At 46.3% G+C, this 13912-nt stretch overlaps 1 protein-coding gene across 1 annotated transcript in view; it reads right to left on the bottom strand.

The window, feature by feature from the left end:
* The window catches only part of Slc6a2 (solute carrier family 6 member 2), a 41428-nt gene that overhangs the window by 23936 nt on the left and 3580 nt on the right, over positions 1-13912 (bottom strand). Inside the window, exons 3-4 of the mRNA XM_031340862.1 lie at positions 6810-6941; positions 5063-5300 (exon numbers count right to left, since the gene is read on the bottom strand). Coding sequence (XP_031196722.1) covers positions 5063-5300; positions 6810-6941 — 370 coding nt within the window. The remainder of the gene's footprint in view (positions 1-5062; positions 5301-6809; positions 6942-13912) is intronic.

Genomic DNA, 13912 nt, shown 5'->3' with positions numbered 1-13912 from the left:
TCTCCCCTTCCCCCCCTTCCCCCCACTCTCTCCAGGGAATCACCACCACCCACTGCTTCTCTGAAACTTGGGAAAATTCGCTAGTGTCCAGTCACACAACTGAAGCACCCTCCTGCAATGGTCTGCCTCACCCTCACGTGCATCTGAAGAGACAGACTCCAGAGCTGATCATGGAGAAGAGGACTGAGGGCAATCTCCTAGACTCTGGGGTTGGCACATGTAACTTAAGTTTGTATTCCTTTTCCAGCAGCTTAATGGACATGAATCATCTTGGAGAATACCATCCAGGTTTTCCAAAGCCTGTGAGCCAAGATGGCTCCATTCCTCACTTGACATTTAAGCATGAAGAGTTAAAATTGAGGAGGGAGAATTCCCTTCCTCATTAGAGGTGTCATGGGTAGGAATTTTCTATCCTGATGCATTCACTGAAGATGCTGTTTATAGATAAGGATAGAACTTTAGTGGCTTTCAGTGGTGGGGCCATGTGGCTTCAGGCCCAGAGCCTGGGGAGAGCAGCAGTTTTGTTCCCTTGAATGACATGTTCTGTTTGTCAGCCTAAATGAGCAGAAGATGGCAACAAACTTGGCCAGGGTGCCTCGGGGAAAAGAAATAATTACCCAACCTCTACAGGGCTGGCACTGGCTCACATTTGCTGGCTCTTTGGAGTTGAATTGTCTTAAAAGCACATCAAGCATTTCAATAAAAGGGAGATGTGCTGCTCAAAATCCAGAGGCAGTCCATGACAGTGCTGCATTCTGGGAAGCTCATAGGCAGGACAGACTTGAGAAAGAGAAACCTGAGAAGAGCTCCTATCTACCTCCAGAGACCCCTGCACTCTTGTCCCACAAAAGAAAACCAGGAGCTAGACCTATGAGATGAGAGTCCTGGACCAAATGAGGAGATCCATGCCTCAGACCTAAAGTTGGGCCACACCTTTGTTGTCTGACATTATAGCTCATTTGCACCTCCACAAATGGCATAGAAGATAAGGCAGGAGTTGGATGTGAAAGCATGCTGGAAACCCAGTTCAGGGGAGGTATAAAGGCTTCCAGGAACAGATGAGGGAACGGATGAGGAAAACAGAGAAGTCTACAGAGAAGAATGCTGCTGACAGTCTCCCTGTCTTCTGCTTTCTACTCTAAGCCTCCAAGGCCCCGTGTAATCTTAGACAAGAATGTGTTCTCTTTCCACCACATTCTGCTCTTGGCTGGGCCTGGAAGAAGCTCAGCTCTGTAACAAAAGCACTCAAGTTCTTCTCTCCCTCCTGCTGTGCATCTCTGCAGGAGAAGATGTGCTGGCCACTTAGGGGGAGGAATCAAGTATTAACCAGACCAAGATGAGGGGCTTTCATTTACCACTTTAATTTATAAGAACAACGATTGCCAGGAGCTAAAGGAAAACTATGTTCTTTGCTCTGCGAGAGGAGAAGAGAGAGGAGCATTCTGGGAAGCAGGGATCAGCAGCCACTCTTTCCCCACCCCCCATCTTTCACTGTCTCCGTGTCCAAACCACACAGATGAAATAGAAAGAACCTCCCAGAACCTTCACCCACAAACTCTGCTCCTCTGAAGAATGAAGGAGGCCCTAAATTTTCTATGATATGCAACCCACACACACACATCCCAGAGACAAGGACCTGTAGTGACTAATCCAGGGCCCTTCAACGATGACTGGATGTTAGGATTCTGGGAAGACACTGATAAAGAAAGTCCATGTGCCCTAGGTGTACCCAGGTTGGGAAGATACAGGAAGCGGTGACTTCTAAAGCTCCCCAGGTGTTGTGATGTATAGCCAAGATTCAACACCACTGTGCTAAGTGCTTGCTTCTGGACAAACTCCCTTCTGATGCTCCTTCTAAACACAGAACAAGGCACTTGCCAATTTGTGCCGGTTTCTTCATTCATAGAGCAAGCAACGTTTCAGTATTAACCAGGTTCCATCCGATTGGGAAACTTCTTAAGCAGGAAGATAAACAACTCAAAATCATTTCCACATTCCCTGAAACTGAGCAGATCCACTTGCCCCCCAACCCCCACTACCCAAATAAGCAGCAAAAACCTAGAGTTCCTCTGAGACTAACAAAGCAGAGCTGCTAAGAAGACTCTCAGAGGAGGAAAGCTGCAAAGACTCTGAGAGCAGCCCAGCTGCCTGGAAGAAGCACAAGTCAGCTGATACCTGAACCTGGAACCAGTTTTGAGCAGACTCACTAGAAAAGGGCAATGGGCAGTGAGCTCCAGGCTCTCAGCTTTCGTGCACTGACACCCATGCTGGGTGAGCTTTGCTGATAGAACTGTCTTTGAGTCATTTCTACTCCAGTAAGCAACCCCTCATCCATTTCCATGGAAACAACTCAAATAAACTCCTGGCTCAGCAAGCTGGTTTGGTAGTATCCGTACTGTCTTCTTTTGTGGGCTTCTGTATGACCTAGGTGATAAATCTACATATGTTGCCATGCACACTTTGCGTGACAGCAGTTTGAGGCAAAAGCTTCATGGAAGCCAGTCTCCTGCTCCTGCATCGTCTCCTTGGCGTTTCCTAACTCAGAGGTAGTCCAGATATGTCCTTGCAAACTCGAGTGCTAGGTGCCCACCAAGATACGATTTATTAATAGCTAGACAAAATTGGACATTGCTCTCTGACCTTTACCAATGTTCCAACATCTTAGCCAAACCCTGGTTTGGAATTTACCAATCCAGACTAATTGCCTCCGGCATTGTGGATAGGGTATTGAAGTTTACAGAATGAGAGACTTATCCCAGGGCAAGGCCAAGTAGAATCCTCATTCTGTCAGGTACTGCAGCTGAACCCCTCCTAGGAATTAGCAAGAGACAATCTCTACTAGCTCAGAAGATTAGCATAGTGGTCATTTTACCTAGGATGGGTGGGACCTTGAACTGAGTGTGTGTGTGAGACAGTGTGCAGCAGTCAGGTTTGAGCATTCCAGATTGGAGATTTGAGATTCAAGCCTCTACCCTCCTGGCTGGCACATCTGCAGCACCCCCACCCCCGGGACTCTGGCCGGGCCCATGCAGCCCTAGCATGGTCAGAGCTGGGGGGTGGGGGGTGGGGGTGGGGCTGCACCAGTCCAGAGGAGATAGCTGCTGTTTTAGACCCAGTGTGTTTTAGATGGCCTCAGATGTACCTCGACTACTGAGCTGCCAGATTTTTTATCTCTCTTTTGCAATGACTGTAAAAGTTTGATGCCATTTTTAAGAAATATATTCAGATCCTGCACTTCCTTGTGTTGTGTCTGCTGTTATTTCTTCGCCTATGCCTTGTCAACCTGACTAGGACCCCGTTTCTCCCGCAGGTTGAGGGAAGCCCAGATCGGCCAGCCCGCGGCAATATGTGACCCAAAACCTCAGAATCTATAATCTGTGTTTCTCTTTAGTACAGTGAGAGACTTCCACAGTGGATCACATGAGCCCAGTGGGCTTTACCTGTCCTGATCCATGTTTGGGGCCTGGACTACCACTCACATGTGACTTAGGTATCGCTCAAATGAAGGTCCCCTTGCTGGAGGGAGTAGTTGAAGCTGTCTTCTGAGGGTAGAAACATGCATACGAGTTAGGGGACTGAAAATTTGTCAACCACTTCCTTCAGTAAGACCCAGCAAGATAGATCAGAGACTGAGAATCCAACAGACTGGATAATGTTGGCTCAGGAGTCAACCACAGACAAAATAAATATTCAGGAGCCCATCCTGAGCTAAGTGAATAAACTGGATTAAATCCATGAGGGGGAGAGCTGGTCTTCACAGCAGGACTATACTCAGTTATTCTAGAAGGATAGATGAAAATAACAGAGAACAATTAGACACTAGAAATCCTTACCTGTGAATGTTAAGAGTGGGCAGTAAAGGTTAAAGTAGGAGAAACAAGATGCTCGCATAACCCGAAAGTACCTCTCTCAAAGACACAATTACCAAAGTAAAAATATCCCTAGCCACGAAGAAGCTGGCAGCATCCACCTTTGCAACATTCAAGGTTAACCTCATCGGTAACAAGACAGATGGACATCATGTCCCCCAGACAAGACTCGCTGAGAAGAGCACCACAGTGCCTCTATCGAGTGCCCTTGTGGAAAGTGAACACCCTTAATCAGAATGTGAGAAAACAACAAATAAATCCATCTTGACATATTTTTCATAGAATCCCTGGCCAGCAACCTCTAAAAGTGTCAAGGTCATGAAACTCAAAGAAAGCTCAAAGAAGCCACCCATATTGGAGGGGAGTAAGCAGGCATGACAACTAAATTGTGTAACATGGTGTCAGTTGGGATATGTGAGTCCAAAGTAGGCTAGCTAATAACAGGTGAACATTAATTTTCTGATTTCGAGAGTGCAGAGAGGTTACCCAAGGTGTCAACATCGGAAGCAGGGGAGAGAGTGTCTCATGTATGGTCCACACAGCTTTTCTATTTCTAAAAGTACTCCAACTGAAATGTACATATTTTTAACAATGTTTTGTTCATTGACACCAACTGGTGCCTTTCATACACACACTGTAAACACACCATCTCCTGGCTGCATGCATCTGCTCTGCCTCCTCCTGTATGGGAGCCCCCAACACATCTAGCTGCCCTAGATGAAAGAGCAGCTTCAGGACCAGACAGATGCAGACTCCAGCTCTGCAGCCACCATCTACCAACTAGCTTCTAGATGTTTTCTTGGCTAATATTATCAGTATGTACAGTCACTTCCCTAGAGAGGCTGTCCCGTCTACAAGCCCCCATTCACCCACATTCTTATTTTGGGTTCTTAAAGGCAATCACTCCCTCCAAAGTGCTCTTCGTGTCCTGCAGGCCACACGCTGTCTTTAGCACCATCATGCTTCCTGTCTGCACGCTGACCTTCTGGCTCCCAACCTCTACTCTCCTGTCCTATACCAGTGGCTCCACCAGGCGCTCCACACACTGCCATGTCCTCTGTTCTTAACTTGGCATCAGGCCTGTACTTTTCAAACGCTGGCTGCCATGCCCCTAGCTTGTCTGTGTTATTTCCTAATACCTGGCTTGGCTCCCGCTCAGGTCTGAGTATGCCAGCGAAGCACCTGTGACTTACTCATAGAACTCTGCAGCCGGTGTGAACTTGTATTTGGAGTATTTGGTGTGGTCACCCAGCACCGAGGCGTTGAGGAGTTTGGGGTCAGTACAGTTGGGGCTGTTCCAGGAGTGGCCACAGTTGGTCCAGGGTAGGCTCAAGGAGAAGGATGCAAAGAGGTAGTAGAGTGACCAGGCAATGATGACATTGTAGTAAAAGCCGACATAGAGGGCAATGAGGATCACAGCATAGCCCACTCCTGTGTGGGGACAAAGAGGTCAGGCTTTCCCAGACCCCGTCTCAGAGCTGTCCCCACCCACCCCCGGAAGTAGGCACCAACCACTGTACACTTCTGCACCTCTTTTTTTTTTTCTGGAGCATATTGTCAGAGCCTCACCCATAATCTTTTGACACTGTAGCTCTCTTGGTCCGCTTACCAGGTAAACAAAGTACTGAGGCCGTAATGCTGTATTTGATGTTGGCGTGTAAATACTGCAACTCCCTCAACACTCAGGCAGGATAACATAGGCCTGTGTTTTCACATTCTCTTTCCCTACTCATGGTGCAACTGATCAGTGATGGGTTCCTTAACTGGAGATAGGCGCTCTACCTCCAGGTGATGCTCCCAAGACCCTCTCACATTTCCTGGTAACTCCTTAGACTCAAATCCTTCCCCAGGACCTGTGTAGGGGAAGATCTAACCAAGCACTCCCTGGCTTCCCACATGACTTCTCAGCACATATATTTGTTGTTTTCAACTGTTGGGAATTTGGTAGAATTTAACCTTGTAGCTGCTCACAGCCATCTTTACTAACCATTGATAAGAATGTACCTGGGAATGAGTTTAACACAAGAGAAAATAGACAGGAGAGACAAAAAGATTCTAGACAGTACTGTTTGAGCACCTAGATCAAAAAAGTGTGTGTGTGTGTGTATAAGTACACACATACACATCATATATATGTATATATTCACACACATATGTGTGTGTGTATATGTATTCCATAATGAAGTCCATCACTTTGTATGCTAACTTTATAAATTAGTCATAATTTTTAGAAACATAAAAAGAATACTAAAATGAAACCATCCTGAGTTGGCTCTCAGGTAACCTAATAGAAAAGATGCTATTCCATGTATCTTGTAAGACTTATATGTCAGCCTGCCTTCCTCACCACTGAGCCATTATATACAAAGCACTAGAGAGACTCTTGCCTCTTAAGGAGAGGATCATGAGAGACACAAATACTGTCTCCATTTTTCTAATCAGTGTTTGGGAGATATTGGCCTTGTTCCACATCCTTCTCCCAATAATCTAGGGGATGGAGAATGGTAGTTGTCATGGCTACTTCCCACAGACTTGTTCTGAACTCCAGTACAAGCTAACCTTACAGCAGTCATACCTGTTGTGTTAAGCTTTCTAAAACAACTTTCTGCTTGAACTTGGAGGCATCTGTGATCAACTTAGCATGCCTACCATGAGAGAAAGAAGTGAGAGCAGAGGTATGTGTACTGAGATCCCTGCTATCTTTGTATTTCCTATATATAAAAACACTCTAGTCTTTTGCTCAACTAGTGGGGCCTAGCCTGGAGCTCCAGTTCAGGCTGCCCCCTCATATATCCCAGTTTCTTTGTGTAAATTTGAATGGTGGACAGTCTTGACATCATCAACGCCCATAGCCCCATGTGAGAGTTGGTTTCAGATTCTTCAGGATATACCAAGAAAGGCTTTGGAGAAAATATTGGACTTGCCTCAGATCACTCTTACCTTTGAAGAAAGGGCAGATCTTCCATACTGTAGCTGCCCCCTCCCGGTTGTACTGCCCCAGAGCCAGCTCCATGTAAAATAGGGGCATCCCAGCGATGATGAGGAACAGCGTGTATGGAATCAGGAAGGCACCTACAAGACATAGAGGCAACATTAGGCCTGCATGATAGGCACCCCTTAAAGAGCTGTAGTCACCTCTCTACAATAGCTGCAGGGATCCTGTTCATCTACCACTTGCCCATTTCCCCAGGGGATGTTTTGTGGCAATAGTTATGTAGAACACTTGATCAATGTAGCAGCAGGCGTGGTGGTCATAGTGTTCATAATCATAGTAATGCTCATCTGTAGTCAGAGGAGTAAAGTTTTCGTGGATCAAAGGGAGAGCTGTGTTTCCACAGCTTCTCCTAGCCTTTGGTGCACACTGCATGCCATGAAGAACATGAAGACATCACACCCACCAAACTCATCTAAACCCAGAGCCTTTCCTTCCATGAAGCTTCACTCTGGAAACTCCCACGTAAGGCCAGCCTTTCCTTTCCTCAGGCAAGAGGACTAAGACCAGACAGGGAGAGACAGTGCCTAAGGTAACATGTGGAGAGTCTTATTTTCTCACACTGGTATCATTGCAAGGCTTCACATGGCTTCCCCAGGACTGATTTTACTGAATTCCCCTCAGAGTGTCACAGAAACCCTGTGAGAAACTGTTATAATCAGGATCATTGGGTCCCCAGGGAGACATTGATGGGCAGAGAGAGATGTCAACACTTCCTGGTGGCACTTCTGAAAGGAGATGGATTCTCCTTCAGGGTTCCTTCTAGGTCATGGGGCTCATCCTGCTGCAGGCTGCTGAAGGAAAAGCCTGTTGTTACAAAGGACCCATAAGAAGTCCACCTTCCGGCTGGAGAGATGGCTCAGCGGTTAAGAGCACTGACTGTTCTTCCAGAGGTCCCAAGTTCAGTTCTCATCTCCCTCATGGTGGCTCTTGACCATCTATAATGGCCTCTTCTGGTGTGTCTGAAGACAGCAACAGTGTATTCACACACATAAAATAAATACATCCTTTTTTAAAAAAAGAAGTCCATCTGCTGAGGCAGAGATTCTAGGGGGTCCTAGGCCACCAGAGGCAATTCTGGTAGAATGGGACATATCTCAGGGGCAAGGACAATTTTTTGTGTACCCTGACACCCTCAGTGAGCAACATGGGTCATGGCCTCTGACTCATGCCATGACTCAGGGTTGTAGGTATGCCATGCCAGCAGGGTCAAAGAAGAACTGTAGCTCCTTTCCTGGGACAGTCAGCACAAAACCAAAATCCTCCTGGACTTCAGGATGAGGTGCTCAAAACCTAAAAACCTCTGACCCATCCGCACCAGGAAAATGAGCGAAGATCCAAGGGTGTAAAGATGACAACATTAGTGATTTTAACACAGGGATCAGCAGCTCCCTCTGGTCAAGCCCCTGATGTGGTACACTTTCCGTGCAACCTCATTAGCTCCTTAGAGCATTTCTACAGAGCTACATCTCTACAGATCATTGCTAACTCCGTTTAATAGGTAGAAACTGAAGCTCTTTGCTTACAAAAGAATCGAGGCAAAGGCACATATTCTCCAGGGTCGAACTCACCCAGTGACTCAGTGTCTGCCTCTGCATGGAAAGCCTGGGGCTCTCAAAGATAAAGGATGATGTGCCGGTCCTGTTGCTGCAAGACTGAGATCATCCCCAACCAGAGACAGGCCAAGGGTGGAGAGCAGGAAAAAGTACTGCAAATTTTTATCAGGCATGTCATGCAAGGCGCTAGAATCTGAGTTCTACTTTACTTCACAGAACTGCTCTGGTAGCAAACCAGTGCCGGGTTCACTCTCCAGAAGAGGAGACTGGGGCTTAGGGTCAAAGCAAAGTGAGCTAAGCAGGCTTGTATGTCGGGTAAGTGATAGATAGAGGATTTGGGCCCAGATATGGTTGGCTCCTGAGTTCTAGGCCCAACAATTCCCTGCAGATTCTAGAACATTCTGGTGCAGATAAAGGATAGAAGTCTGACTAAGATGTGGGAAGAGTGGACAAGCCAAGTCATCTGGCCTGTTTGTCCTAGGCTAACCCAGCACTCCACTCTCTGCTCCAAGCTGGAATTCTTTGTAATACGTGTCAAGGTCTCCTGTCTTCCACTTAACTTCTGCCTCTGCTCCTCTCTCACCTAAAAGGCCCTTCCTGCATCTGCTCACATAGTTGACAGGGAGTTGTGATAAGTATAGCGCTAACTGGGGGGAGGCCATTAGCTTAGGGAAAGTAACGTCCCATTTGATGGGTACCCATTGTATGCCAGGCCACACTAGTAGCACACAGATAAGCATCACTCTGCAGACAAGGAAACTGAGGCTTAGAAAAGAATCAAGCTGCTTCTTCACACTAGGAAACATTTACAGCTTAGATTCAAAGCTTGATTTTCCTAGGTCCCACTCTACTGTCACATGCTATACCCCATGGGGGCCTGGAGCTGGCATGGAAATAGAAAGCTAGGTTCTAAAATGATTGAGTAAGTCTGAAGACTAAAGTCAGTGCCTGGAGCGGAACTAGGGGAGAGAAGAGCCAGATATTGGTGCTCTGATGGTCTTTCTAAGATTTGCCATGGAGGGTCCATTAACATGGCTTAGGTAAAGAATCCAGTCAACCCATCACAGGTCTGTTTTAACTCATGCCCTTAACTCTAAACTTCCAGGTGGTACCAACAGCCCGGAAAGTCACTCAGTTTGAAGCCCATCTACCCTACTGCTGACTTCAAGTCACAGTAAAGTGAGGGAAATCAGGTATCGATGGGTTCATATGAGCCACAGCTCTCCACAGGAATGACTCTGATGTGGACCAATGGATGTTTCATGGACTACAAATCCCAGAAGACACTAGAATGGTGACATGGAGAATGTAGGAGGGGTTGGAAGGAGGAAATGAAATTATATTTTAAAAATTTAATGGGGACAAGGTAAGTACGAATGAAAAGACGAAAGATCTATGGTTCAATGTCTCTGTTAAAAGAGGACATTAAGTAGCACACTGGTGTGAGCTTTCTTACAATAATAATAATAGTAGTAATAATAATGTTATTATAACAGTTAAGAAGAAGCTTCAGGATAGTGTGGTGCCTGAGAGTGCCTCTTTATAACCAGTTCTGCAGCATCATCTTAGAGCTAAAGTTCGCATGGAAATGTCCTAGTCTGAAAATGCCATCACTGTCATGCCCTAATGTCCCTGTCTATCTCCTGTGTGGCCATGCACTGCAGTAAGCCTCACACAGGGCCTGAAAGTCCAGAATCCAGTCATTGCTCTAAAGTGACTTTGTTTTATAAGTGCAGGGCTCACATGAACAGACCTGGGAAAACCAGAGCAGGATATACCTCCGTGAGGACTCAGCTTCTAGGAGGTTCTCCAAAATATATGACTTCACAGCCTCACATGATCATATAGACTCATGCAATGCTAGAACTAGATCTTGTGTGCACACATACATGAGCAAGCACACACACACACACACACACACACACACACATACACACACAATCACATCATCTTACAAGGAAGAGAAATGTCCACTGAAGTGTCTATTGTCAAAGAGACTCTGGCAAAAGGCCTTTGGATAGATCTGATAAAAATGAAAAGCATACATCTCTTAGAGCCACTGACACTTCCAGATATCCCTCCATGACAGAGGAACTCCACTAGCAAAAAGGTTCTGGAATTTTCTATGTAAATGCTGTTTCGTCAGGAGGAAAAGCCAGCGGCCACTGAGATCATTAGATAGCCTCCTGAGAAGGTAAGGGGATCCATGTAAAGGTGACTGGGGATAGGGGAGGAAGGGACACTGAGAGGAATGGGAGGGCCCAAGTCTGAGAAACTAAGGTGAGGTCACCAGAAGCTGCAGCGGAAGGAGCAAGGTCATCTAGAGTAGCCTTCTGAGGACAGACTTCCTTCAGCATTCTGGCCTAACTGAGCAGTAAGAACACACAGGACGGTTTCCTGAATATCTGCAGCTCATCTGTGGGCTGTCACTGCCTGGGGCTCTCATCAAGCCCAACAGTGCCTCAGCTGATACCTAAAATAGCCAGATTTGGTCCCCTGTAGCATCTCAGGATCTAATATTTAAGTCCAGCAAGCTACCCAAACTTTTGCAGAACTGGGATACAGGTCCTCTTGGAGACATGGCACAAAATAACAACTCCAGCCACAACTTCATTAAAACACAGCTCCTTCCTACTTTGACAAGAGACCTTTATAATAGTTCTGTTAAAAGGTCCCAAGTTTGGGATTCCCAGCTCTTAGACTTTAGGCCACATGAGAGGCCTCTGGCACATGCTGATGGACTCTCCTTCCTGTCCTGTGCCTGGGTTCTATTCCCTGAAGGCAACACCATGACCTGTACATTTTTCAACAGATCCTTGGAGCCATTTGCCCAGGAAAGCCCAGAGCCAGGTATCTGGAGCACTGTTGAGTAGAGGAACAGTGGCTCTCTCACTTTTATGTGACTCAAGCTGACCTCCTGCCTGAGCCTTGATACTCAGGAACAGCTCCAGTTAGGTTGCACACTGTCCTGTGGAAGGAATCAGCTCCTCCCAGAGGTCAGTGGGGGTGGGACTCAGGGAAAGGAGTTAAGAAGCCCCTTCTCTCCATGCAGCACCTCTCCTTACATGGTCATGCCTCAACTTGACTTGCCCTCATGGATTCTGGTTCCCCTCTCCTTCCTTCTAATCTCTTTAAGAGGAATAAATCTGGTGGTGTTTGGGATGCTCAGAACTATATCACTACAAGAAGTGTGACCCACACAGTACTGAGTACAATCTCATTCCCCCATTTGAAGGATATATAGTGCTGCATGAACTTTTCAAATATCTACAGCAGACTGTGACTCCCTACTGGCAGGGGTTGTCTTCCACGTGTCTCTGTACTAGGGGCTACCATTAGTCAATGTGCCACTCTTGAATAAATAAGTCTCTGTAGTGACTCATACTGAGGGTACCACGAATGAAAGTCCTGGGCCTTCTTCAGTGGTCCTAAAATTTAATACTCACGTTGGCAATTGGGTTTGAGACTACAGGGCAAGATACTCAGGAAAAGTTCTATGTAAAGAGGGGTACTGCATAGAGAAGAGTGGCCTCTAAAGTCATTTCCCTCAGCCCCACCCCCACTGACCTCTGAGAGGAGCTGATTCGTTCTACAAGGGCAGTGTCCTTCTTGACTGGCAGCTGCTTCAGTATTTCTTTTTTTCTCCCCACTAAATCCCAGTTGGTTGGGAAGAGTCCTTCAGATCCTTTTGTCCAGCTTAAGGTAATGGGCCACTAGATGATAATGACCCTGGGTCAGTACCTTACTCCTTTAAAGTGATGTGCAACACTCCACAGCTGGAATACCATGATGGTTGGTTCCTTGTGCATGTGAGCCAAATAATGGGTCATCTGAGCAAGAATCCTTGTGTGGAACCCTGTATCCAACCTAAACATAAAGGTATCAAGTAGGAAACCCCCAGGTGTCTGTGTCAGCACCACCCTCATTAGTGCTGTTGAGGATTCCAGGCATTTGCATAGTGAGCAAAGTATGCTGGGAACTCAGGATTATAGTATCCCATGCCAGACTGCTCAGCCCACTGCCCAGGTAAGCAATCTATGATGACATGCTGTAGCCCAACTGTTCTCAACCTTCTTTTAACACAGTTCCTCATGTTGTGCTGACCCCCAACCATAAAACGATTTCATTGTTACTTCAGAGCTGTAACTTTGCTACTGCTATGAATCATAATGTAAATATCTGATATGCAGGGTATCTGATATGTGACCCCTAAGGGGGCTGTGACCCACAGGTTGAGAACCACTACAAAAGACTGTCTGGATACGTACAAGGCCTACTTTTTGCCTCCTAAGTCTGCGCACTGTGGCCTCAGGCTTAAGAAGGAGTTCTTTTTTTTTTTACCTTACCCACTTTATCAATTTCTCTTCGGAACAAATTATGTTTATCTTATCTGTTTACCTTATAATTTTGACCTCATCTTATACCTGTGTTAAATATGTAAACCAGTATCATTAAAAATATAAAAATGGCAGCATTCTTATTTTGCCTCTATTATGTGAAATTATTCCAAATACTTTATCTACGTTGACTAATATTATCTGGTCCTGTAGAAAGGGCCTCTCTTTTTGCTACACAAGGAAACGGAAGCTTAGAGACACCATATGACTTGTCCAAGGCTACTTCTCTACCAAATACCACACTCTGAGTCAAAGCCAGGTATGCTCGAATCAAAAGACCCGCAGTCACCACAAGATCCAGTGCAGAGCACTGTCCACGCACAGAGGACAGTCCAGAGGTCGCTTCCAGACATGTGTACTCTCAGCCACCTGCATATTTGTTCCTTCCCAGAGACCAGCACAGAGCCGGCCTTGGGTTCAAAGGGAACAATCTGGAACACACAGTCTGTCATCCCAGCAGCTGGTCTTCAGGCAGATGTTCAGACAGGCTGATCTTTGACAGTAATTCATTCATATAATATTAGCCAGAGGCATAAACTATTGGCAACTTCATCATTTCAAAACATTCTCCAGTCTGGGCCAGTATAAACACTCAGACTTGGAGGGTTCTATGTTAACACTGACACCAAAGAACACAAAGACCCAGGGCCAGGTTGGCAAAGAACAGGATGTTGAAGCCTGGCTTGTGGACAACCGTAGTCAGGGCATTGGGGAGCAATGAATTGTTGAGTTATCTCAAATTATGTCCCTTTATACCAGGAATTTTGATGCCGGAGGTCACAGTGAGTGGCAGAGTTAGGATTTAAACTCAAGTCTTTGGCTTCTTCCAAGACTGAAGAAAAACCTGCCTGCTCATCCATATCTGGAGCTGAAATCAGAATTATCGAAGGAGAATGTGCCCCTACGAAGAATAGTATGAGGTCTCGGCCGAGATCAAGGCCTGAGGAGGTAGCTGAGCATCTCCTGGAGCAGGGAGTGGGAGCACTAAATGGGAGTGCTCTGTCCTCCCAGATGACGGACTGGACTATACCACCCTTCCCCAGAGCAACTGCAAACCTCCTAATCAGCAATGGAAACTCACTGATAGCAGCCCTTCCC

Source organism: Mastomys coucha, unplaced genomic scaffold, assembly GCF_008632895.1.
Source record: "Mastomys coucha isolate ucsf_1 unplaced genomic scaffold, UCSF_Mcou_1 pScaffold22, whole genome shotgun sequence".
In the NCBI taxonomy this organism is placed as follows: domain Eukaryota; kingdom Metazoa; phylum Chordata; class Mammalia; order Rodentia; family Muridae; genus Mastomys; species Mastomys coucha.
Note: the sequence above shows the minus strand (reverse complement) of the source record. Positions and strands in the feature narration are given on the sequence as shown.